This window comes from Neovison vison, chromosome 5 (assembly GCF_020171115.1).
Source record: "Neovison vison isolate M4711 chromosome 5, ASM_NN_V1, whole genome shotgun sequence".
In the NCBI taxonomy this organism is placed as follows: domain Eukaryota; kingdom Metazoa; phylum Chordata; class Mammalia; order Carnivora; family Mustelidae; genus Neogale; species Neogale vison.
This window is the reverse complement of record NC_058095.1, coordinates 22,838,576-22,864,567: the sequence shown is the minus strand read 5'-3', so window position 1 is coordinate 22,864,567 and position 25,992 is coordinate 22,838,576. Positions and strand designations below refer to the sequence as shown.

The following is a 25,992-nucleotide window of genomic DNA, read 5'->3' as shown; positions in this document are numbered from 1 at the left end:
GTAATGCCCAAACAGCTATTGTAAGCTGATCAGAGCTGGTTCTAGCAAACTAATTTGTAGACTTATATTATTGTCCTTTTTTAAAAAATATTTTATTTATTTATTTGACAGACAGAGATCACACGTAGGCAGAGAGGCAGGCAGAGAGAGGAAGGGAAGCAGGTTCCCTGCTGAGCAGAGAGCCTGATGTGGGGCTCAATCCCAGGACCCTGGGATCATGACCTGAGCTGAAGGCAGAGGCTTAACCCACTGAGCAACCCAGATGCCCCTAGAATGTTCTAATTTTTAAAAAAGAAAGACAGTAACAAGTGTTGGCAAGGATGTGGAGAGTTTGAAACCTTCACACATTGCTGGGGGAGCATAAAATGCTTTGACTACTGTGGTAAACAGTTTGGAGTTTCCTCAAAAAGTTAAACATAGAGTTGCCATTTGATCCAGCAATTCTGCTCCTAGGTATGTGGCTCAAACTGTTGAAATCAGGTCCTCAAACAAATACATGTACTCACATTCACAGTGTCAATATTCACAACTGCCAAAAAGCAGAAATAGCCCAAGTGCCTATCAACAAATGAATGAATCAGCAAATTATATATATTCGTACACTGGAATAGCATTCAGCCATGAAAATAGATAAGACTCAGAAACATTATATTAGGTGAAAGAAACCAGACACGAAAAGTCATATATGATATGATTTCAGTTATATGTGAGACATCAAGAATAGGTAAATCTATAAAAATAAAAACAGAGATTGGTTCTTGCTTGGGGATAAAGGAAGGGGGGATGGGAAACAACTGTTTAAATGGTACAGCAGTTCCTTCTGGGGTGATGAAATATTCTGGAACTAGATAGAGGTGATAGTTGCCCAACACTGTGAATGTATTAAATGCCCTTCATTTTTAAATGGTTAATGTTGGGGCACCTAGGTGGCTTAGTGGGTTGGGCCTCTGCCTTCAGTTCATGTCATGATCTCAGGGTCCTGGGATCAAGCCCCTCATCGGGCTCTCTGCTCAGCAGGGAGCCTGCTTCCCTTCCTTTCTCTCTGCCTGCTTGTTATCTCTGTCTGTCAAATAAATAAATAAAAGTCTTAAAAAAAATAAACTGGCTTATGTTATGTGAGCGCCTAGGCGGCTCAGTTGGTTAAGTATCCGACTTGTGATTTTGTCTCAGGTCGTGATTTCATGAGTTGTGGGATTAAGCCCCATGTTGGGCACCATACTTGGCAGGAATTCTGTTTGGGATTCCCTCTCTCCCTCTGCCCCTCTCCCCATGTGTGCACTCTCTCTCTCTCTCTCTAAAATAAATAAATCTTTTAAAAAAATAATAAAATGGTTAATATTATGTTATGTAAATCTCACCTCAACACGAGAAAAAGAAAGAAGAAAACCAACCAACCACCAACCTGCCCAAGGGACGGGAAAAGGATCAACAAGAGTAACCATTGTGGGAGATAGATGTCCTGGGGCTGAGCAGCCACGAGGTGTCCTTGGCACCCGTACTGAGCCCAGAACAAGTGGGTGAGGAGATGACAGGATCAGAAAACTCGCATTTTGCTCCTGAATGTCAACCCTGTGAGATCAGTATTTATCACCCCATCTGAGAAATTCGAAACTAGTGGGGACTGCAGGGATTCCTTAATTGAGGGGTTCAGCATCCAGTCCAGGGTCAGGAAACTGGTACCAGCCAGTGCAAAGGTTGGGGCCCAGTACTGCTAGATTGTTTCCATAGCACTGGAGACTAGACCCTTGGGCTCCACATCCTACCTCCCCAAACACCCCTTCCTCTTACAAAACCCCTTATCTTCTCTCTTCTCTTTTCCTGAGCTTTCCTTCCCTCCGTCCACGTTACACACTACACCTGGAATTCTCCCAGGTTCAGCCTCCTCACCTCATCCCTTCCCCTGAGCCCACTGGCATGGTACGGTCCTCCTTCGAGCACAGCTTGGTCACCAGGTCCTGGCCTACGAGTCTGTCTGTCTGTGCCATTTTCCCCCAGGCCCTTCCATCTGGAGAGGAGGTCTCCTAGAGGTCTCCTTTTGGGAACTGCCTCCTTTGGGACATTATAGAAATCAGGCAGGTATTGCACTCATTTGTCCCTCTTGTTGTCCGCCATCTTGGACCACATGGTACTTGCCTGGACGCAGGGTCCCTCAGCATCCCTGGGGCTCCCCATGGTGGGGAAAGAGCAGGGAAGATTTTCTTGGCCAGACAGGAAAGAAACTTAGGGAGGTGGGGCCCTAGGGAAGATGGGGTAGAGGAGAGGGTCTTTCCTACCATGGAGAGAACTATTCTATTATAGGAGAACCTCCAAATCTGAACGTTCTCAAGCTTGGTTCCTCCCAGACTCTGGGCTAGATCTGAAACAGAGAGCCAAGAAAAAAGCTTTGGACTAGGATTGGAAATCCCCAGGATGGAAGAAGAACTTTGTCCAAGGCTTCCTTCCCTTTTCTAGCCTCTCAGAATAAACTGAGCCACAACCCAGGGTCTCTGATTTCGTGTCTCCCCTCAATCCCCAACCCACCCCCTCCAAAAAAGTTGCCAGTGTTCCAGGGCCTCAGAATTGGTCTTGATGGGAAAATCTCTGGAAATCCTGGTCCAGACAAGAGTCCTAGTTCCACTGGGGCATGGTGGTAGAGTGGGTATGAGAATAAAATCTAAGGAGAGGGCTTTGGCCAGGGGCCTCGGAGCTGCCAGCTCACCCTGGCAATGCTGGCTGGATGCCCAAGGCCTCAAAGCAAGCACGTCTGGGTTGGACAGAGCACTGTGGTGTGGTGATGAGCCCAGGGTGCTGGGCAACAGAAGCTGAGCTGAGGACCCCGGCCAGGGATCTACCCTGGGTCTACCCTGGGCAGAGGGGCCAGGAAAAAGGGATGGCTAGGGAGTCTGGACAGGGATCTGGGGGGAAAGGGGATGGGAAGAAAGTGTTGGGCCAGAGGAGGCAAGATAGGAAGATGGCTAGAGAGACTGGGCAGAAGGCCTGAGCCAGAAGGGAAGCCCACGGCCTGGAGTGTGAGAGGCCTCGGGGGTGGGTATGTGGGGCAGCAGAGGGAATGGAAGCCCACCTGCTAGGCCCTCGGCCCCTTGATATGGCCCCAGAGCAGAGTTCCTGGTGAGACTCAAGAAAACCTTCTGAAAAAAAAAAAAAAAAAGAAAAGAAAACCTTCTGAAACGGACCAAACCGAATCCACTGAAATATCCTCTTCCCACCACTCCCCACTTGCCTAACCCTTTGCCACCAAGTCTTAGTCTAGATGGGGTTTCCTCTGGTCAAATAGACTCCAGCTCTCAGAGACACTGAGCAGAGACTCATGAAGAAGCAGGTGTCTCTGGGGCCCTTTGCTGGGCTCCCGAGTGGCCGAGGCGGCCTGCTGTCCGGGGTAGGGTGGGCACACAGCATGGACAAGGGCGGGGGTGGGGCGGGGCTTGAGGCCCAGCTGTGCTGAAGGGGGTGATCCTCAGTGACCCCCATCAAACACCACTCAGTGGGTTCCAGTAGAGAATGAAGCTCGGGCCCCACAGAGGCCCCCGGCATGAGGCCACTTGGGTCGCAGGCATGCGCCCCCATGTTCTGGTGGTGTGTAGCTCTGCCATTCTCTTATGTGTGGGAACCCAAGAGTAGAATAGAGTTGGGGTCCTTGGAGGCACTGAGTCCAAGGACGGACCCTAGCATGACCTCTTCTCTTCAACAACCCCGTCTTCCGAGGTTTCCAGGGAGGGGGACATCCCTACTTCCTCTGTTCCTTCAAAGGAGGCCCTCCTCCCTTGTGCCGGGCACCCATGGCAGAGTCTGGAAAGTCTCAGGCCTCACAGGGCTTCCGTTCCACGGGGAGGACAGGCAATATAAACAAATAATAGATAATTCGGTGCAGGAAGTGATAAGTTCTATGGAGCAAAACAGTTTGTTCCCTCAAGAGCAGTCACAGCCCCGCAGCTGTGAGAAAACAGCCATCTCTCTAGAGCCTTCTCTGTACCAGGCTTAATACCTGCAAGCTCCTTCAGCCATTCTGGACTCCTCTGGTTTCTAGATAACCACCCAAACGGGGGCACAAGCCCCTCAGTGTATGGTCAGGCCAAGAAATGCCCCACATGATCTCTAGAGCCCTAGCTCTTGTTCCCGGGTTTCTGTGGGTTTCCATTGGTTTCCACTAACAAAGTTAGCTTTCCCACCTCCGTCCTTGGCAGTCCCTTCACACTCCTGACTCATCTCCAGCCTACAAGCCGTGAGGAGCCCCACATCTTTTCCTCATGAACTACTGCTAAGCCCCATCTCTCCCACCTTATTTTAAACTCAAGCGCCAGGATTTATATTTATCCTGGTAGTTTCATCTGGCGTGAGGCCGACTATCACTCAGCCTGCCAAGGCTGTCTTCCAGATCCCAGTCTGATATCCGAACTCTCTTCCAACTGAGGTAGAAGTCTGATCACTCCTGTCGCTCAGGCAGAGCTGGGCTCAGCCTCCCAGGCACTCAAGAGGGGTCTCGGCCAAGGGGACCTTGCTCCTTCACGTGGGCTCTCGACGTGTGGCTGCTGAGGGGGCCACAACGCTCCTGGGTCATCAAGGTTAGCCATGTGGTACCTGAGAAAGCTTCGTGTTCTGCTGGTCATTCTAGTAACTGATTTTAAAATTACTTTGACATATTACAGATCAGAAGTTCCCACACCATATGGCCAGCAGAATTCCATGGGAACTTTAAATTTTTTTTTAAGATTTTATTTATTTATTTGAGAGAGAACGAAAGCAAGAGAGATCACAGAGGGAGAGGGAGAGGCAGACTCGCTGCTAAGCCGGGAGCCCGATGCAGGGCTCATTCCCAGGACCCTGGCTGGGATCATGACCTGAGCAGAAGGCAGACACTTAATTGACTGAGCCACCCAGGTGTCCCTGTGTTGTTTTTTAAGTTCTGGAGTTATTGAATCTATATTGGTTCTTGCTGATCCCCACTCCCCTTTCTGAATGCCCACAGACAATGGCTTCCAGAAGTCTGCATTTCTGTGGCTCTTCGGTCAGGTCCCCTCTGCATGGACTGGGACATGGCCCTGTAACCCTGGCATCTGGCCCAGAGCAAGTATCAGTTCTTTAACCGATAGTTCAACAAACCTGGGGGTAGGGAGGGTAGGGAAGGGTGTCCAGGGGTCCCCTTACTCAGGGCACCTCTCCTGCCCTGGTCTTCTATTCCATCATCCCACCATGGCTCCTTGATTCTCCAAGATCAGGGAGAAGGGGAACACAGGGCAGAAGGGGAATTGAGTTGGGGCTTTGTTCTCTGAGGTTCTAGCAGGTTCCATCTCAAAGAGGGATGAGGTAAGGTGGTGGGGCCCTGCCCTCAGGTACTACATTTAATGTGGCACCAACAAACCCAGCCATAAACATTGACCATTTAATCATGCACTATCTTAAAATAGAAATGAGGGCCAAGAAATCCACAACGAACAAAATATCAAATTGTAAATAGACAGGATCAGTACTAGTGCCAAGCCATGTCAGAGCCCGAGGTAAAAGGAAACATAAGTCACGGAAACGATGCAGAAGGAGGGAGAGTTCAACGCATTTATGACCCTGCTCCCTCCCTACCAGGCTGCTGGTTGGCTCTGGTCCCTCTTCAGTCCCCACTTCAAGGGCTAGTAAATGTGGCCCCTCCTCCTGGTTTGGGTCCCCACCCTCCCTGCCAGCTCCAGCTTGGAGTTCTCAGCTGCTCCCGCTCCTGCTGTTCCCAAAGCACTTTACCACCCCCTGCTGCTTTCCTTCTCTCTGCCCATTCCTGGGTAAACGGTCCCTGCATTGAACGCCCCCACTGGAAAGAAAGACAGGAAGGAGCGAAGGAAGGACGGAGAGAAGGAAGGAAAGGAGGGAAGGAGGGAGGGAGCAAGGAAGGGCAGAGCAGGAAACAAATTTTTTTAATTTCAAAAAAAAATTTTTTTAATTTTTAAAATATCCTAAGATAGAAAAAGTATTACATCCATGACACAAGAACAGAATGTTTGGGGTGCCTGGGTGGCTCAGTGGGTTAAGCCTCTGCCTTCAACTCAGGTCATGATCTCAGGGTCCTCGGATCCAGCCCCTCATAGGGCTCTCTGCTCAGCGGGGAGCCTGCTTCTCCCTCTCTCTGTGCCTGCCTCTCTGCCTCCTTGTGATCCCTGTCAAATAAATAAATAAAACCTTAAAAAAGAAAAGAAAAGAAAAGAAGGCTGAAGTGTGCCTGGGTGTTTCAGTCAGTTAAGAGTCTGCCAACTGAGCCCTCCATCGGGTTCCCTGGTCAGCAGAGAATCTGCTTCTCCCTCTCCCTCTGCCCCTCCCCCACACATGCTCATGCTCTCTCACTCTCTTTCAATTAAATCCATAAAATCTTGGGGCGCCTGGGTGGCTCAGTGGGTTAAGCCACTACCTTCAGCTCAGGTCATGATCTCAGGGTCCTGGGATCAAGTCCCGCATCGGGCTCTCTGCTCAGCAGGGAACCTGCTTCCTCCTCTCTCTCTGCCTGCCTCTCTGCCTACTTGTGATCTCTCTCTGTCAAATAAATAAAATCTTAAATAAATAAAATCTTAAAAGAAAGAAAATAAGATTGAGAAAATCTTCCAGAAAATGGACCACCACCACCACCACCAAGCAAGCTATGCAAACACACAAAGGCAAAAGGCACAGACAACGGGAGAGAGAAGGAAATTCAAGGATCAATCCTTGATATGGACATCTAATCAAGGGGAATTGTGCAAAGAAGAGAATAGGCAGAGAGAAGACTGTCAAAGAAATAAAATAAGACGACTTTCCAGAACCGGTGAATCTAAGTCCTAGGTGGTAAGAGTGCAGCACATATCCGGTGTAGTGGGGAGAAAAAGAGCCAGAGGCAGGGCACATGACCCAACTTCCAGAATACTGGGCTTTACACCCTCAAACGCTTCCAGAGGTGGCAGGAAAGCAGTTATAAACAAAGAACAAGAGTGAGAAGGACAGAAAACCTCTCAACAATGACATTGGAAGCCAGGAGATAATGCCTGCAAACTTCTGAAAGAAAATTATTTTTAATCTAGAATTCTATATTCAGCCAGACTATCAATCAAGTATGAGGATAGAATAAAGGCATTTTCAGACATGCGAGCTCTCTAAAGAATTTTCCCTCCTGTGTAAGCTTTTTCAAGAAGCTAAACAAACAAGGGGGAGAGGCAGGGAAGAGAGGACACAGGGTCCATAGAACAGGGTGCCCAACACAGGAGACAGACGAGGGGGGAGGGTTCCAGTGACAGAGGAGAAGGAGGCCCCACGATGACCCCGGGGCGGTTGCGTGGGGGCAGCAGCCAGCGAAGGTCAGAGCAGGACAACAGGAGAGAGGTTTCCATGGAGGGGGTGGGGGTGGGGGGAATAAAAACAGACTGGTTGGACCACATCAAAGTTCTATTTGAGGCCAGTGGGTATATAAGAATATATAACCATGGTAAGTACAGTAAACTAAGCAAAGGGGGTTCGGGGCAAGGATCCAGGAAAACCAAAAATCATATAAGAGATTTATGATGGTAATGATATTACCCTGATTGGGTTAATGGCGAACAATATTTACATGATTATCATGATATAAAGCGGAGCATATGGATTTAACAAAAATATTGAGAGCAGGATGACACTCGAGGGAATATATAAAAGACAAATCTCCATCTACACAACAGGTAGGCAACAGATAATGTCTAAATGAATTAATCAAGAGGAAGCAGCACAAGCAAATTACTTAGGAATAAGGTGGTAACCGCCAGGAGAAAAGGCCTCCAGTGGCGCCTCTGGAGCAAGGGGAGGGCAGGTGCAGAGGGGCGGGGCAGAGAGGCGGGCAGGTGCAGAGAGGCGGGGCGGTCAGCCGTGCTTTGTTCTCCGATCTTAGCAGCATTTGCTCTTTTTTGACTACCTGCTTGCACTCCTTTGATGTAAAAAGATCGTTCTTGAACAAAAAGAAATGTACGCGAAGAAGCACATCCTGTTGTTGCTTCTTGCTTCATAGTTTTTCTGCGTCCTAGGAATTCAATCTCAGCCAAAGGCGTCTATACACACGGCCAGGGGCACGCTCACACGTGTACGGCCACACACATTCATCACTCACACAGGCACAGACAGCCCACAGTGGCAGACACACAGGCAAGCGTACGTAATACAGAAAAACCCTCAGACACACGTGCAAACACACGCACACATGGTGATCGATTCACCCACAGACACGGAGTCCCCGCCAGGCTCCTGGAAAGAAAGCCGGTTGGGGAAGAGGGCCAGACATCGCAAGGACAGCGCCTCCTCTGGGCCTTGGCCCCCCTGGCCTCACTTCATTCACCACCACTCCCCCTCCTCCACAGGCAACTGGCCCCAGCCAGAGGAGGTTCTCTGCCCCAAGCTTCACACTAATTGCCTTCTTTACTCTGTGCCCTGCCGGGAAGCTAAGCAGCCTGAGCTTCTGCAGTCATTAAACCTTTGGGGCTGCGCTGTCTGTAAATGGTGCAGAAATGCAAAGGGGGAGGGGCCTGAGCTGGCAGCTGAATGCCACCTTCATTCAGCTTTTAGTGGAGGCCACGGGCAGTGAAAAAGTCCAGTGCCGGGAGTCCTGTGCACAGGCTGTGCATCCTTGGGCAAGTCACTTCCCCTCTCTGGGTGCACGAGGAGGAAGGCAATCTATGAAGCTTTGAGATGCGAAGATTTTATGTCCCAGGCTGGGCCCTGCTTTCATCCCCTCCCCTGGGATCCCTTTCTCCATGTTGACATCCAAGGTCAATCCCAAAGAATATGTGATTTGTGCATCTGACAGGTACACATGGGGCACCTGGGGAGCCCCCCCAATTCCACTTCCCTCCCCTTCCACGTTCCTCCAGCACTCACCACCACCCTGGTCCTGTTATCAGGCAGTGTGTCAATGGCCAGGGTGCCCCCGCCTGGGTCTTGGCTCAGCTGGGTCCTGTCCGACTCCAACACCTGCCCAGGGATCTCTCGGGCTCTCCGACTCCGACCCTGCGTGGTCCCCTTGGCAGCCCATCCAGAGCCTCGACCTGCATCCTGACCTGGGAGAAGGAGACAGAAAGCTGAGTCCCAGCAATCAGAGCAAAGGTCCACGGAGGGGACCAGCCCATGTACTCTACAGAGGTCCCAATCCCAAGCCGTCCCTGAGTGTAGGGACACCCCACATGCACCGAGAGCCTCGGGCCAGCTCCACACCTCACACTCTGCGCACAGAACACTCTAGTCCCTCACCCCGGCCTAACACAGTAAATACAATGCTCTCCATTTTGCAGACAGGAATCAGGGGTTCACAGAGGTTAAAGATTGTCACACCTTGGGTTAGGGATGGAGCTAAGTTCCAAACCTCCGAAGAGGTAATTATGCTCAACTTCCACGGCACGCTGGAATCATCGGCAGAGCTTTAAAAATTCCTCCTGTCTGGGTCCCACCCCTGAAATGCTGATATAATTGTTCTGTAGTATGGCCTGGGCATTAGGAGTCTTCTTTTTTTTTTTTTTTTAAGATTTTATTTATTTGACAGAGAGAGAGAAATCACAAGTAGGCAGAGAGGTAGGCAGAGAGAGAAAGAAAGGAGGAAACAGGCTCCCCACGGAACAGAGAGCCTGACGTGGGGCTCAATCCCAGGACCCTGGGATCATGACCTGAGCCAAAGGCAGAGGCTTTAACCCACTAAGCCACCCAGGCACCCCTGGGCATTAGGAGTCTTAAATGATCCCCAGGGGAGCTTTCTCCAAATCCCTGAACCAAACTCTGTAGATAAGAGTGAGAACCATTGCTCTGGAACATTCCAAACCAGTTCCTTATTTCTCCATCATAGAATCTCACCTTCCAGGGGACTCCATGGGCAAGAAGCCCGAAAGTAGAGCTCTTTTAGTTCAGAGCTTCTCAACATTAGCCCTGTGGACATTCTGGACTGGAGAATTCTTTGTTGTGGGGGCTAACCTGAGCGTTCTAGCAAGTCCAGCAGCATCCCAGCCTCTGTCCACTAGATGCCAGTGCATCTCCTCCCAGATGGTGCCGATCAAAGATGTCTCCGTGATGGGGACCACTGTTTAGTCCTGCGACTACCTCCAAGCCACTTGGGCAAGTCCCTTTCTCCCTAAAACATGGAGCTTCGCCACCATTAAGGATGGCAAATAGGTTTCATCTCAAAAGTCCTCTCCAATCGATTAGCGACAGCCAGGTGCACTCTCTAACTGAGACAAACTCGGAAGCTCCATCTGCGTGTAGCAAGAGACATTGTCATGATCAATTAACAATGTCTTCCAGGGCACAGGATTGGGAAGACGCTGCACACTGGCCAGTTAGCAGCCATTCCAATCGTTCTCTTCTGTCTCCTCTAGGTCGTTCAGTGCCTTCCAAATGTCTCAGAAATCATGCTTTTCCTTTTTTGGAAAGATCTGTGCCCCCAAAGATGTGCCTTATATTGTCACTGCAATTGTCACACCTACTATGGATGTGTGTGTGGGATACAGATCACTGGAGAGGTGGATCTGGTATTTCCTGGGATATTCATCAATTCCAGGCCCACTCCACGTCGGAGGCCCTTCTCCACCTCTGCCTACTCTAACCCCCCCCAGAGCTGCTAGATACAACCCTCTTTCCTAGAGCGCCGATGATGTAACTACCTGCCTCTCTGCCTGGTAGAAGAGTTCCCCCAGGACTGTCCCCATCTTCTACAAATACGGATCTTCAGTATCTAGCAAACAGTAGGTGCTCAATCATTGTACAATTGAGGACACGATACGAGAGGTAAGTAACTCTTGGGAGTCAGCAAGGACAGAGGTTGAGACAAGGCTTGGCCAGCACCAGGCCTGGGGCTGGGGCCAGGACTCTGCTGTGGGGCCCTGGTTCGTCATTAGACATTTTATCCAATTAAGTCATTCTTGGCTGCTGGTGCCTGCTGGACCCTTGCCGGCCCCCTCTCACTTCTCTGCCCCTAATCGCAACCAGATGCTCTGGAGAAGGTGGGGAGAAGGGCGGTCCCCAGGCCCCTTCCCCAAGTTGCCCACTGGCTGAGATGGGCCTGCGCCCAGAACTGGGAAGGCAGTGTGCCCGAGGCTCAGACCCCAAGCCAGAGCTGTCTTGCTCCCCTCGGGTGGGGCCCACAGCTGCCTCTGGAGATAGAACCGTTTGTGCTGGGCTGCTTTGCCCGGCTCCCCGGGTCGTCTTGCAAGCAGCCCTTGAGCCTGGGTGAGAGCCAGAACAGGAAAGGAACGTGTACAGAGCGAGCAGAGGAGCTTAACGGGTCTGGAAGGGGGTGCGGAGGATCTGGAGGCATCACTATCCTGCAACGGAGACAGAAGGGTACTTGAAAAGTGGGGGTCCAAGGCCTGAGAAGAGGGCTGGAAAGGGGGACCCAACCAGCTGTGGGGTCCGGGAAGACACACCTGCATCCACAGGCTGTGTGACCTTGGACCTGTCTGTTGACCTCTCTGAGCTTGCGTTTCCTCAGCATGAACACGGGGATGACAGTCATGCCCATGAGCATCAAATTCAAATGTCAAATGAGAAGTCTTTATAATCAGAGAATTTGGGGCTCAGGTCAGAGGCAAAGTGTCCATGAAGGCAGGCAGGGAAGGGGATGGAGAGGGAAGCCGCCCAGGAAATCTGCCCTACCCTGGCTGAGCCCTGAGTCTGACCCTCTCAACCCCACCCCCACCTCTGTCTCCCTGCCCCCCCCCGCCCCCTCCCAGTTGGCTGGGACAGGACCTCACCCCCTCAGCCAACACAGCTGGTGGCTCACATGTGTGTTGCACAGCCCATGTGCCTGTGCACACGCAGACTTGCCCCAAGGCCCTAGCCCTCCTCCCCATCGGCTCACACATTGTTGCCAACCTACCCGCGCCCCCCCCCCCCACTTTACACAGATGCACACATGTGAGTGTAGCTGCCTGGAAACCCCGGCCAGAAGTACCAGAAGAGCCCAGAGCACCCACTCCTGGGTCCCGTAGCCACCCGTCCGTTCACCCACGGCCCCAAGTCGCCTGCCGTCTAGTGGGCTGTCCGTGCCGTAATAGGGAAAATTAAAAAGGACAGCTAACTTTTCGAGAATGCTTAGTCGGTGCTAGCCCTCTTCCGAATGCTTGAAGTCCATGAACTCATTTACTCCCCGCAGTAACCCCTTGGGATGGCTGCTAGGTTGGATCTATTGTGCGAATTGGGAGCTGAGGCGTGAAGGTGTCAGGGAATCTCTCCCAATGTCACACAACTAGTTCGTGGCAGGACAGGGCTGACTTCAGGGTCTGCTCAGGCCATCGGGAGGGCAACGAGAGGGGACCAGGGGCCCCAGGCTTTTTCCTCAGGTGCAGGGACATCCCGGGGAAGGCCTGGGATATGGGCTTGGCTCACTGGGGACCATCGCGCCCGATCTCAGGAGTCCTATCTAGGAGACCATGTCCCCTGGCACACGGGGGGCGCCCCAGTAATGCCGCCCCAGACCCTCTGTGGGCCACTGTCCTGCTCTGGCACCAGAAGCCGTGGGCTGACTTCAGGAGGCCATGTCATGCCCAGCCCCAGGGCCTGGCAGAGCCACCTGCCGCCCCTGCTTGCCCTTCCTGCCCCACAGCCACCAGGCAATCCAGGAGTCCCTGCAGTCACCACCCTTAATGCCCTTGAGGTAATCTCCCGCACACCCAGGACAAACTTGATTCCCTCCCTCCCAGGCTTCCAACTCACCCCTCAGCTCTCTAGTCGAAGGCCCTTTGTGACCCTATCCCTGCTGTCTCCTCCAGCCTCCTGTCTCCCTAAAGCCTTCTCCAGGACCCAGCCTGGCTCACTCTGGCCACAGGGCCTCACACAGATGACTTTCCCAGCCAGGACCACTCTGCTCCATAAATGAACCCCTCTGACGAGCCGTTGCTCATCCTTCAAGTGCCATGAGATGGCACCTCTTTCCAAAGCATCCCCTGCCATCTCTCCCCTGTCACCCCAAACGCTACCTGCACCGTCCCAGCCCTGATGGTTCCCAACACAGAGCCAATGCTTGGTAAGCATGGGTGGAGGACGGATGGAAGGAGGGAGGGATCCAGGGAGGTAGGGTAGAAGGGGCAGGGAGGGGAGGGAAGGAGGGAGGGAGGGAGGAAGGGGGCAGGAGAGAGAAGGAGGAAAGGAAGAGAGGGAGGGAAGGAATCTTCAAAAGCCCCTGAGTACTTGAGACCCACAGGCTGAAAATACCCTTCCCCCGGGGCCCAGGCAGCAAGAAAAGAGCACAGGTTTGGAGTCACACAAGCTCAGGGATGAACTCTGAAACTAATGCTTACTGACTGTGACACTGGACAAATTACATAAGCTCTCTAAGCCTCAGTTTCCTTATCTGTAAAACGGGAATGATAAGACCTACGCTTGTAGTTGTTTTCGAGTCCTTAACAAAATGATACGCGCAGAGCCCCCAGCAAAGTCCCCTGGCCTTCTTTCCTAGGGGCTTGAGAGAGTCTCCAGACCCTGAACTGAAATCCTGTGTCCCAGTTACAAAGCCCTCAGCAGCATCCTCTTGCTGGGAAACCCACTGAAGTTCTCCCGGAGGACCCTCCCTTAGGGAGATGGGGGGAGGCGCAGGGAACTAGCAGGAAGGGACCACCAAGAGGAGAAGAGGAAAGGAGAGAAGAGCTTGGCTTTTTGTGAGTTTCTCTCAAAGGGAGAGTCTGGGGTCCGTGACCACCTCCTGATTCGCTCATTCATTCAGTGCACACACATTGAGGGCCTACTGTGTGCCGGGCACTGCGCTGGGTGCCAGGACGACAGTGAACAGGTGGACACAACCCCTGGGCCCCAGAAGATTCTAGTTGGGAAAGACACGTAAATGAATGAATGAATGGATGAATGAAGTGGTGGATGAGACAATGGGACATGCTGATGAGTGCAGGCAAAAGGGTTGGGCTTCATTGCTTCCCTGGGCAGAGCCATCAGTGTGGGCCTCTCTGAGGATGTGGCCCTTGAGCTAACCAACACCTGGACTTGAAGACCAGTGTCCCACAGCCTGGGTGTGTTGAGGGATGGGGAAGAATCATGGCTATAGGGACCCTAGACACAATCTGGTCCAAACCTCACTTTATAGAAGAGGAAATCCAGGTGCAGAGAAAGGAGGCAGTTGCTAGGGTTGCCAGAGGGAACCTGGCAACCTCCAAGGCCAAAGACAAGCCCTCCAGCTGCTTCTTCTCTCTCTATTTTAGGCAGCTCCCATTCCCCTTGGGCCAGAGCCTGCTGCCCCTGCCATGCCCCATGCATCCAAAGGCCATCATCCTGTCTGTCCATCTGACTGTCTATCAGCCTCTTGCAGTCTTTCCTCTTTCTCCTGCTCCTGTTCTAATGCTGGAAGAAGTTTCAAGGCTCCACCAAACCAACTAAACCATCAAGAGGGAGGGGAGATCTCAGTTCCCTCCTGAGGCTCGCCCGAACCCCACCCCACCCCACCCCCACCCCAGAGAGCTTGGAGTCTTGGGGCTGGATGGCCCTCCTTCACATCTAGCTCCCCGATGCCCCTTCCCCAGGTCCCAGGGCTCCACCACTGATCCCAGCCAGGCTGTCCCTCCTTGGGGGCCCTCCCCTAGAATGTCCTACCCCCCCACACACACATCTCTTCTTCCCAGAAGACACCCCCACCTCCGCCTCCACCCAGGCCTTTCCTCCAGTGCAGCCAGGCCTGGTGGAAAAAAAAAAAAAAGAAAAAGAAAAATACTGGACTGAGAGTCAGCAGCTGCCCCCTCTGGCTTCCCAAGCACTTCCTGAAGTCCAACCCACCTCTCCTGCCACAGAGAAAGTCCATTTTTTCCTGGCTGAGTCTCTGGCAAAGCCCAGAAGACAGGGTGTCCTCAACTTAGAGCTTTGATTCAAGTTTCTGCCTGCCCCTCTCTTTCTGGCCTCCTCAGGCGTCTACTACCCCAACCGGACTCTGAAGAGGCAGCTCTCAGCCAGGCCCAAGGCTTTCCACCTTCCCCCACCCCTCAGCACAGGCTCCTTATCTCCCAATTCCCTTTCCCCAAACCTCTCTGTGGTTCTCCCACCTCAGTCAGGGGTCCAGAGCCCTCCCTCATCATCCTAGTCACATCCTGAGTTCAGAAGGTCTCACCAAGTTTGGGGTTGCATAGAACCTCAAAAACTGACCTGGCCAACCTCTCCCTTCTATACAGATTTTTTCCATTGCCAGTTACCCATATATATCATAACAAATCTGGAAAGGAAAGACAATCCTTAACAGGAAAAAAAAGAATCTTTCATAAACCCACCAAGAGTCAAAGATTTTGCTTTCGCCACTTTAGAAGTGGCGAAATAGGCCCAGAGAAGGGAAGTAACTTGCTCAAGGTCACACAGCAAGTGAGATGTGGGGACAAGAAGCCAAGTCTCCGGCCCTTCTCTGTGTGGTCTCCCTGAAAACTGGTGCTTCTGTACCACCGGCCTTTTGCCACACCAACTTCCACTGCTCTCTGCCTGCATTTCCACCACCATCACCCTTCCTCACCCTCCTTCTCCACAGGGACCCAGGGCTGTCTCTTCTACACACAAGTCCGTTGAAGTCAAGAACACAGTCGCAGATGCTGTGCCTGGGGCTAGCACACCCCAGAGACACAGCAGCCCAGCTACAGCATCTCCCAGGACAAGCCCATGACCCTGTTCCATCCCATTTAAGGGACACCTATGTCCCCGAGGCATAAAGTTCTATCTCCTCAATTCTTGCTGTCAAGAGGCTAGACTGCAAATTACCCACCTCCCAACCCCAGAGAAGTCTGGGTGCCTGAGGAGATAGGAAGGTAATATAAAATTACATGCTGAACACTGTTTTGTTTTTTGTTTTTTTGTTGTTGTTGTTGTTTTTTAATAATACGAGAGACTCAAGGTAGACCTCAGAAAGGACTTCCAGGTGGGAGAGATGATTGTGGAGCACTAGTGTAAGGAAGAGGAGTGTGCCAAGAGGAGCCCCTGCTCACTCCCATCCAGAGCCAGAGCAGCTGATGGCCAAAGGCCACCAGGACACCAGAGCGGGAGTGACAGGAGGGTCCTGGAGACTGGGGTAAAGGGGAGCAGCAAGATGCTTCTTCCTGAGCCCCAGAGGGTTCTCCAGGCTCCAAACAGGAGGAGGAAGGCGATGGGACAGGCTGCTACAGAGCTTCCTCTAGGAGCGATGCTGGGTCTCCACCATCCCTCTGGCTGCTCCCACCCAGCCCCCAAATGTGAAATGGATTCAGACCTAACCTGGGTCAGCTTGGAGCTGGGGTGGGACCTGGGGGGTGGGAATAGAAGGAGGTGGCAAAGCTGGGGCAGGAGGCACCCCAGACTCTCCGTCTCATCGGAATTCAGCCTCCCTCAGTGTGACGAGGGGTCCCTATGACTCCCCTACCGTCCTCTTTGGGGCCAGAGCCCATTGCCTTATGTAGCCCCCTCTACTGGGGTCCCTCTGGTGTCCTTCCAGGAGGGAAGGAGAGGCGAGGGGCATCAGTGTCTGATGCCTCCACCCTCACTCACACACCCGATGTGTTTAAGAAAGTGGGTCCTTGTCCACCTCTCACAACCTGAAAGGTTCCTGGCCCTCCGCGGACAGTCCCCCCACCCACCCGACAACGCTGGCGGGTGGGTACTTGGCCTTGCCCACGCCTGCCTGCCTGCTCCCTCCCCGCCCCCCGCCCACCCCGACCGACTCCGGCCAGTCCTACCTGCTCCGGGCGGGGGGCTCAGCGCCCGGGCAGCCTCCCTGAACACCAGCACCAGGAGCCAGAGCTCTGCCCGCATGGTGGGTGCCAGGACCCGCCCCCGGCCCGCTGCGGGCCGCGGCCCCGAACAAGGGAGGGGCCGGGCTCAGGCGGTGCAGTCCCGGAGGCTGGCGCGCCGAGGGGTGGGCGGCGAGGAGGCGGCGGAGCGCGGGGCCCGGCGGGGCGGCGGGAGAGGCGCGGGCGCGGGCCGGCGGCGAGCGAGCAGAGCGGCGGCCTCCCGGAGCGCGGACGGGGAGGGGGGCGGGGCGGGGGGGGCGCGGCGCCTCCCGAGCGCTCCCAGAGTCTAACCCCGGTCCTCCCAGCCCTCCCGGAGCGCTCCCACCGCGGAACTGGAGGGGGATGGCTGGGGGCGGAGTAGGGGACAGGGCGGGGGACCCTGGGCTGGGAGAAGCGGCCCCCCACCCCGCACCTTAGCTCCTGCCTCCCTTCCCCTCCTCACCCCCCCTCCCCGCGGAAAGCAGCTGAGACAAGACCGTGGACGGGGTGTGTGTGTGTGTGTGTGTGTGTGTGAAAGGGACAGGCGCCCCTTTCCTCGGGCGGTGCACTCCTGCCATACGCACCCCCTCCTCCAGCTCTATCCAGGCTTTCCGACTTTCTGGGCTGTTCCTCAGAGTTCTGTGGGTTTCTGATGCCCATCCCCACCCCAGGAATCTCCCCTTGCAGCACAGACCACTCCCGCCCCAGCTTCTCTCGCCAACGGAGGCCTGAATGCCACTCCCCTCTCCGGGGCTCCTCTCCCTTTTCCCCATCACCGCCGCCCTCCGCCCCCCAGTTCCTAGCACCGTCTTTCCCATGGACACCGTGGTAGAGGGCAGCCCGGACCTCCCCTTAACCCCAAAAGGTAACCGAGGCCACCTTTCTCTCTGGGGACCCCAGGCCTGTTCAGGGTCCCAGTCAGTCCTCAAAGCCAGTCTACCCCTCCTCCCCCCAGCACGAAGACATCTCACCCCACCTGCCACCACCTTATGACAGACTCTGGGGAATAGATCACCTTTTTTTTTTTTTTTTTTTTCTTCCCTTTTCTTTCAGGACAGAATAAAAATACCCACAATTTAGGAGATTTAATAGACGGCAGGGAATCAGGTCAGGACACGAAGGTGCTGATTCCCTCCCCTGACCTACTTCATGCGGTGGCAAGGAGCTGGAGCACTCGAGGGTGGGAGGATGAGGGATGAGGGGCACCTGGTTTCTCACGGGGCTGGGGCCTAGGGACTGGACAGTCGCGGACAGGTAGGGGATGGACACGGAGAGCTCTTGAGGGAATTCCCCAGGAAGAAGGATACGCGCGTGAACAGAAGAAGTGTGGGCTGGAAGGGGGGGGGGGTCCCTGACACTGAGGCCAAAGACAGGAACTGAGAAGGGAAACAAGAACCAAAGCCCCCTAATCTCTCAGAATCCCAGTTCCTCCTTCCTCTGGATGCAGGGTCCCAGAAACGACGCCTCCAGCCCTAAACGCTAATCCTTTACGACAGGACAAGGCAAGGCCTGACTGTAAGTTCTTCTTGTTGTCTAACTTAAATCCCGACTCTCAAACAGGAATAGGCCGCCGCTTCCAGCTGCGGCTTCTTGCTGCCCTCTAGCGGTCAAGTGGGGAGCCGCGATCTGTCTTACACGGTCTCTTTAAAGGCTCGGATTGAAAACAGCATTGGAAATAATCCCAAGCAAGAGACGTGTAAATTTTTTTAAATGTAAGCCTCTGGAACTTGCGCACCCATCAGAATCACCTGGAGAGCTTATTAAAAATACAAATTTCTGAGCGCCACCCTCAGGTTTCTAATTCAATAGTTCCGGGAAGAAGCCGAGAATCTGCATTTCTAACACATTCCCAGGTGGTGGTGCTAGTCCGGGGACCACATTTTAAGATCCATCGCTTGAGAATTCTCGCTTCTTGCACTGTCTCGCGTCTTTCTTGCACCAATCGTCGTCTGCTCAAAAGAGAGATGGCAAAGGCATTGTCAACATAAAATGGAGAAGGGAGAAAAAGACACATGGAGACATGGACCTCTGTGGCCCAGAGAAAACAACTGCGCAGGGGGCACCCGGATTTGAACCGGGGACCTCTTGATCTGCAGTCAAATGCTCTACCACTGAGCTATACCCCCTCTGCTGACGCTTGTGCGCAGTAACCTCTTAGTCCTATGACTGCGCAGGCGCTGTGCTGAGGTCGTGAAACGAAGTCTTGTCCAATGTTTACAAAAGTTGGAAACAATATAATCTCAAAAGATTACTCGCCTGAACGCAGAACTTGTTTCCCGAAGCTCTGAGCTTAAGATTTCTACTGAATGGTATAAGCAAAATGGAGTCTGGAAATGGGAGGGGAGATCCCTCGAGATCCTTCGAGATCCCTGGTTTCGGGGACATTCCCGGTGCCGAGGTCCCCCTGTCTTGCCCTGTCGGAGCCCCTTTATTGCATCTTGGCTCCCCTCTCTCCGTCCTGCACGCTCAGACAGCGTTCTCTGGGTCTCCTTTCCCCAGCCCAAGCTTAGGTCCTGGGCCTCCCTCCCCGGGCAGAGCCGTTGGGGTCGCTGGCCAGGCCTCCCTGATAGTGCACCGGCCTCCGCCCTAGCACTTCGGGAGTACGCAGTCTGGGCTGTCCACCTAGGGTTAACCAGCAGCTTCTCGCCCTCTCACGGCATCCCACCCATAGACGCACGCGCGGGCTGGGCGCACGGATCTGCCGGGCCAACACTCCATCGTAGCCTGCCTCCAAAATGGGGTGGCAGGCCCCGACATCGCATCTCGCACCCCCTCTCCCCTGCCAGGGCACTTTGAGAGATGGACTACTGGATAAGAAAACACGAAAAATCTGGCTTGGAGAGGGGGCACCCGGATTTGAACCGGGGACCTCTTGATCTGCAGTCAAATGCTCTACCACTGAGCTATACCCCCACCGTGCCGCTTGCCCTTTACTGGAATAGGTTTCTGTAGTATAAAGAGAATATTTAATTGTTTCGGTCCGACAGCTGTGTCAAAGTAACTTCATGAAAAGAACAGGTTGTGGACTAAATGGGGATAGCTAGAATTGCTGAGTCTTTTTCCACCATTACACCTCAGGAAACCACAGGATTAAGGACTCCTGGACCTTCTATAACTGTGTCCAGACTGTCCCCAAGATGTCCAGTGCTGACTTGGGAAGGAGAGAAACCCATGGACTCCAGAACCATCTCGGGTCTTATGGCGTAAAAGCAGGGCTCCCTGTGTTCAGATGGACAGCCCGGGTTTCCACCCTGTCTCCAGCTCTACCTCCAGAGGACTCCTGGGCTTCTCCAATCCCCAAGGGCCCCTCCTCCCCTCCTCCAGGAGTCAGCATCAAGCCCCGCCCACCCCTAGATCCCCGTACAGCCAAAGCTCCCAGTCCCAGCAAGCCAGGAATCAGTTACCTAGCAGAGGGTGGAAGAGCCCAGGACCAAAGAACCAGCCAGTCCCCCTAGCCCAGTGGACCCTTGAGGCAGTACCCCCTCCATTTCCCAGGAAGATTTCCACAGACCTGATGCCTTGTACAAAAAACAAAAGCCAGTTTGAAGCACAGGTAGCAGAAATAAGAAGTGAGCGGTCTTCAACAGCATTTATTACTCTTTTATAAAAATTCTAAAACAACTAAAAAATCATTACAAAAGACAGCCAAGATAGGCACGGTGTAGGAATTGGAGACATCTGGGAGGCATGGGATTCATACTGGAAGGACTGGAGGGCAAAGGATGGGATGGCTTAACTCTCAAAAGCTGTGGTCCGAGCCAGCATCTCAGAGGGAAGGGAAAGGCATGGGAGGAGTGGAACTCCCCGCAGTGCAAGGGACTGTCCCCGTCTGGGATGTCCCGTCCTTCTTCCTCTCCCTTCCCGCCAGTTTTTGGCTCTGTCCTCCTTCCCCTGTGCCTGCCCTCTTTGCCTTTCTGGAATCTCCTTTGCTCAAAGATGGCAAAGGGGCCAGAAAACTGGGGTGAGAATCGAGGGCTAGGAGGTGGGGTTCTAGGAAATAAAGAGCATTTCCAGGGGTCTCCTACTTTATCCCCCATTTTTTTCCCCTCAAAGAGGTTGCAGGCTGAGGGGACGGGGCTCCACTTCCCAGTCCCTCAACACATCTAACGACTTGCCTGTGCCTCCAAAGACACCTGCTTCCCCAGGGCGAAGGGCAGCTCTTCTGCTGTCCTGTCTGCAGCAGGTCAGGGCAGGCAGTCTAGCCCTTCGGTGGCGGGATTAGGTCGGGTGGACTTCGGCAATCTCACTGTCCATAGCTGACCCAGCTCCCATCAGAGATCCGCAGAAAATAATTGTCACTTGCGTTTTCCACCCAAACAGTCCAAGCAAAACCCCCCAGAGTTTCTGGTCGGCCTCAGGTCAGGACATCAGTTGGCAGTGGCCCGAGACTGCATCCACTGAAGCCCCGCGGGCAGCCTGCAGGGAAGATGGAAGAGTATATCCCACGGATCAGTATATCCCATGAGGATGACGGCCTCCAAGTCGCCAGCCCCAACCCAGAGCCGATGGATTAGATGTAACAACCAAAGTTAAATCCCTTCTCTCCATCAACAAGTATAAACGGATTGAGTACCCACTGCACATCAGGTCCTGGGCTAGGGGCCCGGGTTACTGGTGAAAACACAGACATGCCCTCCGAGGCCTACAGTCTAGCAGAGAAGATGGATGTGGATTGGAGGAGGGAATGGCAAGGACACTACCAGAAATGTGTGATTCCTTGGACCGACCTCCCGACCTCCCTCCAGCCTCCAGACACCTGGGTTCCCAGCCTGCTGGGATTCCACTCGAGAAAGAGGAAAGAGAACTTTCCAAGACTGATGAGAGCCCCTTTCTATGTGACCTTCAACATCCTTTGCAACATTTGCCCACATACTTTTTTTTTTTAATTTTATTTATTTATCAGAGGGGGGGGGGGGAGAGTGAGCACAGGCAGACAGAATGGCAGGCAGAGGCAGAGGGAGAAGCAGGCTCCCTGCCGAGCAAGGAGCCCGATGTGGGACTCGATCCCAGGACGCTGGGATCATGACCTGAGCCGAAAGCAGCTGCCCAACCAACTGAGCCACCCAGGCATCCCTGCCCACAGACTTTCAATCTCACTTTCCCACTTGATCTTTTCCAAACACTTGCCACTTTTAACTTACTGTAGCTTTTTCTTAATTTTATTGTTTATTGTTGGCTCCCTCCCACCAGAATGTATGCCCTATGAGGGGAGGGGTTTTGTGTTTTCTTCGCTGCTGCTTCTCTGGTGCATAGAAAAGTGCCTGGCTCAGAGTCAGTGCTCGATAAATGTTGAATGAATGACACCATTTACTCTCTACAGAAACCCTAGGAGTCAGTATAATCGCTCTTCTCTTTACAGATAAGAAAACTCAAGGTCAGAAAGGGTCAATGACTTGTGTCTGGAGGGCTTGGTCCCCAGGTCCTCCTATGGCTTTCTCCTCTCCCTTCAGGTCTCAGCCCAAAAGTCACCTCCTAGTAGAGGTTGTCCCTGCCCACCACAGCTAACCCAGACCAACCATTGCCCCCTCCAATTTCATTCTCTGCATGGCACTTCTCAGTATCCGAAATGTTTGTGCTTAGGTGGAAGCTCTTAGCTTCCCAAGAGCAGGCACTGTGTCCCGCTCACTGCTTGCCCACATCTCAGCTGTGGGTGGGTGAGCGCCTGTGAGCCAGATTCTGACAGGGGAGAAACAGGAGAAGGTTCTGAGGGTCAGCTGTTCATTGATTGGGCCAGACCCTGGACGTCCAGGTGGGGAGCCACTAACCCTTCCCCGGTGAGGGCACAGCAGCCCTGGATATGCCACGGGTGGTCTTTGATGGCGGTCAGAGTGAGGAACTGAGAGATCTCCAAGGTGGTCATGGAGTTCTTCATATCCTGCTTGTTGGCAAAGATTAGGACGGAAGCATCTCGCAGAGCCTGTGGACAGAGGAGCCCAGCCCCAGTCAGCCTGCCAGGGCCTAGCTTCTCATCCCCCTGCCCCCTAAGTCCTCCCTAGCCCCCTGCTGTCCCTGCAGGAGAAGCCCATGCCCCGTGGTACCACGTGGGGCAACCACACCCGCGGACACCGACACCTTGCAGATTGCCTGCTTGCCAGCTCTGTGATCCTTACGACAGTCCCATGAGGCAGGAATTTGGTGATCCTTCCCGTTTTGTATTTGGAAAAACTGAGAGAAGTGAAGTCACTTGTCTGAGGGGAGGAAGTCCCACGGTGAGTGAGAAGGGGGGTCACGACCTGGACCAGTAGCTCTGGCTTCTGCAATCAGTTGTGCTGAGGGCATTGGGGCCCTTCTTCTGGGAGAAATTAGCCCTGTCTAGACAGCTGGGGTAGCGGCTCTCAGACACGGGGGACTCAGGAACAAAGCTCAGAGAGGCTAAGTGAGTAGGCTGAGGTCCCACAGCTAGTCTCCCCGGGGCCCTCTCCCAACCTCGGGAGCCTTACCTCGTGGGCCAGCATCTTATAGAGCTCCTCCCGAGTGGTCAGCAGCCGGTCCCGGTCCGTGCTGTCAATCACGAGGATGACGAACTGGCCAGCAGAGGGCAGTGGTGAGTCGCGGGCTTTTCCGGCAGGACCTTGTCTCCCGCCCACTGTGCTCCCGACCGGCCTCTACACCGCCCTGATGTTAGCCCCACAGAGAACTGGTCTGGTCTCAAGCTCTCACTGCCCTCAAGTCCCGTTTTCATTCCCTTTTCTATCCAGACGGTGGGGGAACACAGCACGACTCGGATTGCGTGCCAGAGGCGATGCTATGCCGTGAGCGTTGAGGTCAGCATTCGGGTCCCAGCACAGCCCTGTGCCCCTGGACCAAGCTTAGCATCATTTACAAATAAGATGAGCTCAGCGAGAGGGCAGATCTTGCCCTAGAACACACAGCTGGTGAGTGGCGGTGCTGGAATTCGTACTCGGTCTCACTCTGGGAAGCAAACTACTTAATCCACGGGTGCCAGAGTGAGAAAGGAAGGCCTCCGGAGACCAAGGGCCTACGCCACACAGGGCATCACACAGAAAGCTGCCAGCAAGCAAAGCTGCCAAGAGGTATTCACAAATTTTAACAAAACACTGCTGCATTAAGGATTTGAAACACATGTGTTAGCGGTTTTGTTTTGTTTTAATTTTCACAGCCATTGGGGTAATCATTATTACAATCTCCACCTCACAGATTCGGGTAACGAAGGCTCAGAGAGGGGAAGTGACAGGCTCAAGTCACACAGCAAGCAGCCTTCCAGGCCCCTCCTGCCCCAGCATGTCACTCACCTCGGTGTTGGAGTAGTATGCACTCCAGGTGGAGCGGAGAGCCTCTTGCCCCCCTATGTCCCATACGAGGAAGTGAGTCTTCCGCAGAACGATCTCCTCCACGTTGCTACCGATGGTGGGAGATGTGTGGACCACCTCATTCATCAGGCTGGGGAGGGAGAAGAGACCACCAAGAGCTCAGCCCATTCTGCTCCCAGCTCTGGGTCCCCCAGCCCTCTGCTCCCGAGTCAGGCTAGATCTAACTCAGAACAACTCGGCCCAGGGTGGCCAAGCCTCTGGTCACAGGGGAGTGCAGGCGGGAGTGGGACTGAGCCTTGTCCTGGCGTGGACCCCAGATATGGAAGTCATATTAGAGCCGTGTCCCCAAACAGCAATATGCAGCTGGATCACCTGGGAGTTTTGTTAAAATGCAGAGAGAACACACACAATTCTATATGTAGGGGGCATCTCTGGAAGATCTGGGATTCTGGGTTGATTGGGAAACTTTTCACTCTGCGTGCTTGTAATGTTCGATGCTCTCTTTTCTTCTGGTTTAAGATAAACATTTGCTTGTATTTCTTTTTCAGGGGAAAATTTTCCTAAGTAAATACTCTGGAGGTTCCAAAGGGGGAGAGATGCCATCCACAGAGTGGATATTGGGAAGAGCTCCGATGGATAATTACTCAGCACACGTGCCAGACCCTTCTAGATGGGGAGCTACGGAGCTCACCTACGGAGCTCACCCTGACTCAAAACTGGCCTTCCCCTTTGGGTTTGAAGAAGGGGAGAAAGAGGCAAAGGTGGGGTGCAGGAGTTAAAAGGTGGGACCCACCGCTAGGGGGAGCGAAGAGCAGGGAGGCAGGAAGTCAGTTTCTGACAGCCTCTGGCCTGCAACCAAGTCTGGTAGGGGTAAGGGGTGGGGATGGTGGGGACCATTGGGGTCGCCCATACCGGGCAAGATTCGAATGCCAGGCGAGCTGCCACAGAACTGAAGGGTCACCATGCCGGGAAGATCACATAACTTCCCCCCACGATCACTCCTCCTGGCTACTGGAAAACCTGGGAACCCAGGGAAGGGTGATTGGTCCAAATGTCTGTCAGTCTGGTGGAAAGAGCCAACCCCCACCTCTTTCCACCCGAGAGTCACTTACAACTGGTAGAGAATGGTGGTCTTTCCCGCGTTGTCCAGTCCCACGATGATAACCTTGTGCTCTGGAGGCATGGGGAGGGGGGCGGGGAGGAAGGGCAGGGTCAGGGCCAAACTCAGTAACCAAGGGTACTGAATGCCCCACCGGGGTTCCCAAGAAGGAGACGAGTGTTTCCAGCGAGCGGGGAGACTTCTGCTCACTGTACCATTTCTGCTTCCCTGCACCCATCCCCGACCAAAACCCAACAGGACGGGTTTCCTCCCCGACCCCGGACACCAGCGGCACTCCCGGACAGTGGAAATGATTGCTGAGCCTTCCTCGCTCCACATTTCCAGAAAGGCGGTTGTCCGAAAGGTCCGGGGCGCCCTGGGCTTGCCAAGAGAAGGGGTCTGGAGAAAGAGCCACGATCGCAGCCCGCGGCCCCTTTTAGCCAGGAGGACGGAGGCTCGCGGAGCCCTGCACCCCGGTGTGCACCGAAGCGCGCCACCCGCGAGGAGCAGGAGGGGAGGAGGCAGGAAGGGGCTATGGAAGGGGGCAGGGGAGACCCCGGAGCTTGCAAGGAGCGCCCACGCAGGATCTTCGGAGCCCGAGGTCCCTCAGCGTATCCGCCCCGACCCCGGATTCGGGGAGCCCCGGGTGGGAGCCGAATCAAAGCAGTCGCTTGAATGAGCTGTGCGCCCTTTACCCTGGTTCCCGAAGACGCCCATCAACTTGGCGATCAGTTGTCCCATGGCGCGTCCCCGGCTAGGGAGGGGCAAGACTCAGCGATCTTCGGGGGCCCGGGTCGAGCCAGGGTGCTTAGAACCCCGCCCCCGGGGAGGGCCGAGCGAGTTTTGCCTGTGAGGTCACGGAAGCCCGACGAGTCACCTGCGGGACCCGGGAATCCCCTGGGACACTGGCCCTCGCGGGTGCTACGAATGTCACAACGACAGCGAACAGGCTACTTGTCTAGAG

The 25,992-nt window shown here is 53.9% G+C and overlaps 2 protein-coding genes and 2 non-coding genes across 7 annotated transcripts in view; all 4 read right to left on the bottom strand.

The window, feature by feature from the left end:
- PLXDC1 (plexin domain containing 1) overlaps window positions 1-17,440 on the bottom strand; it is a 57,133-nt gene extending 39,693 nt beyond the window's left edge. Inside the window, exons 1-2 of one of the 2 annotated variants that reach the window (XM_044248107.1) lie at window positions 17,243-17,440; window positions 8,842-9,020 (exon numbers count right to left, since the gene is read on the bottom strand). In XM_044248107.1, coding sequence (XP_044104042.1) covers window positions 8,842-9,020; window positions 17,243-17,318 — 255 coding nt within the window. In that variant the 5' untranslated portion in view covers window positions 17,319-17,440. Of the gene's footprint in view, window positions 1-8,841; window positions 9,021-16,625; window positions 16,702-17,242 lie in introns of those variants that run through there. The other variant, XM_044248108.1, reaches the window with a different exon arrangement.
- A 1,272-nt stretch (window positions 17,441-18,712) lies between these two features.
- On the bottom strand, window positions 18,713-18,784 carry TRNAC-GCA. The gene has a single exon. It is a non-coding gene; the product is annotated as a tRNA-Cys (tRNA).
- A 715-nt stretch (window positions 18,785-19,499) lies between these two features.
- On the bottom strand, window positions 19,500-19,571 carry TRNAC-GCA. The gene has a single exon. It is a non-coding gene; the product is annotated as a tRNA-Cys (tRNA).
- Window positions 19,572-20,235: 664 nt separating this feature from the next.
- ARL5C (ADP ribosylation factor like GTPase 5C) lies at window positions 20,236-25,881 on the bottom strand. 3 transcript variants are annotated; one of them, XM_044250444.1, is made up of 6 exons: window positions 25,724-25,881; window positions 25,042-25,102; window positions 23,912-24,059; window positions 23,099-23,182; window positions 22,424-22,575; window positions 20,236-21,074 (listed from the first exon to the last, which is right to left on the bottom strand). In XM_044250444.1, exons 1-6 carry the CDS (start codon window positions 25,767-25,769, stop codon window positions 21,026-21,028), a joined length of 540 nt encoding a protein of 179 aa, XP_044106379.1. In that variant the 5' UTR covers window positions 25,770-25,881; the 3' UTR covers window positions 20,236-21,025. The 3 variants fall into 3 exon arrangements, with proteins under 3 accessions (XP_044106379.1, XP_044106380.1, XP_044106377.1); XM_044250445.1 differs by lacking the exons at window positions 25,042-25,102; window positions 25,724-25,881 and adding exons at window positions 24,396-24,438; window positions 24,842-24,942; XM_044250442.1 differs by lacking the exons at window positions 25,042-25,102; window positions 25,724-25,881 and adding an exon at window positions 24,396-24,656.
- Between the last annotated feature and the right edge of the window lie 111 nt (window positions 25,882-25,992).

Coding starts and splice junctions, on each gene's coding strand:
- ARL5C (XM_044250442.1), bottom strand. CDS start 24,532: ATGGCATCTCTCCCCCTTTGGAACCTCCAGAGTATTTACTTAGGAAAA. Junction 23,183..23,911: donor CATACTACTCCAACACCGAG/GTGAGTGACATG, acceptor TCTGCTGGCCAG/TTCGTCATCCTCGTGATTGA. Junction 22,576..23,098: donor ATAAGATGCTGGCCCACGAG/GTAAGGCTCCCG, acceptor CTCTGTCCACAG/GCTCTGCGAGATGCTTCCGT.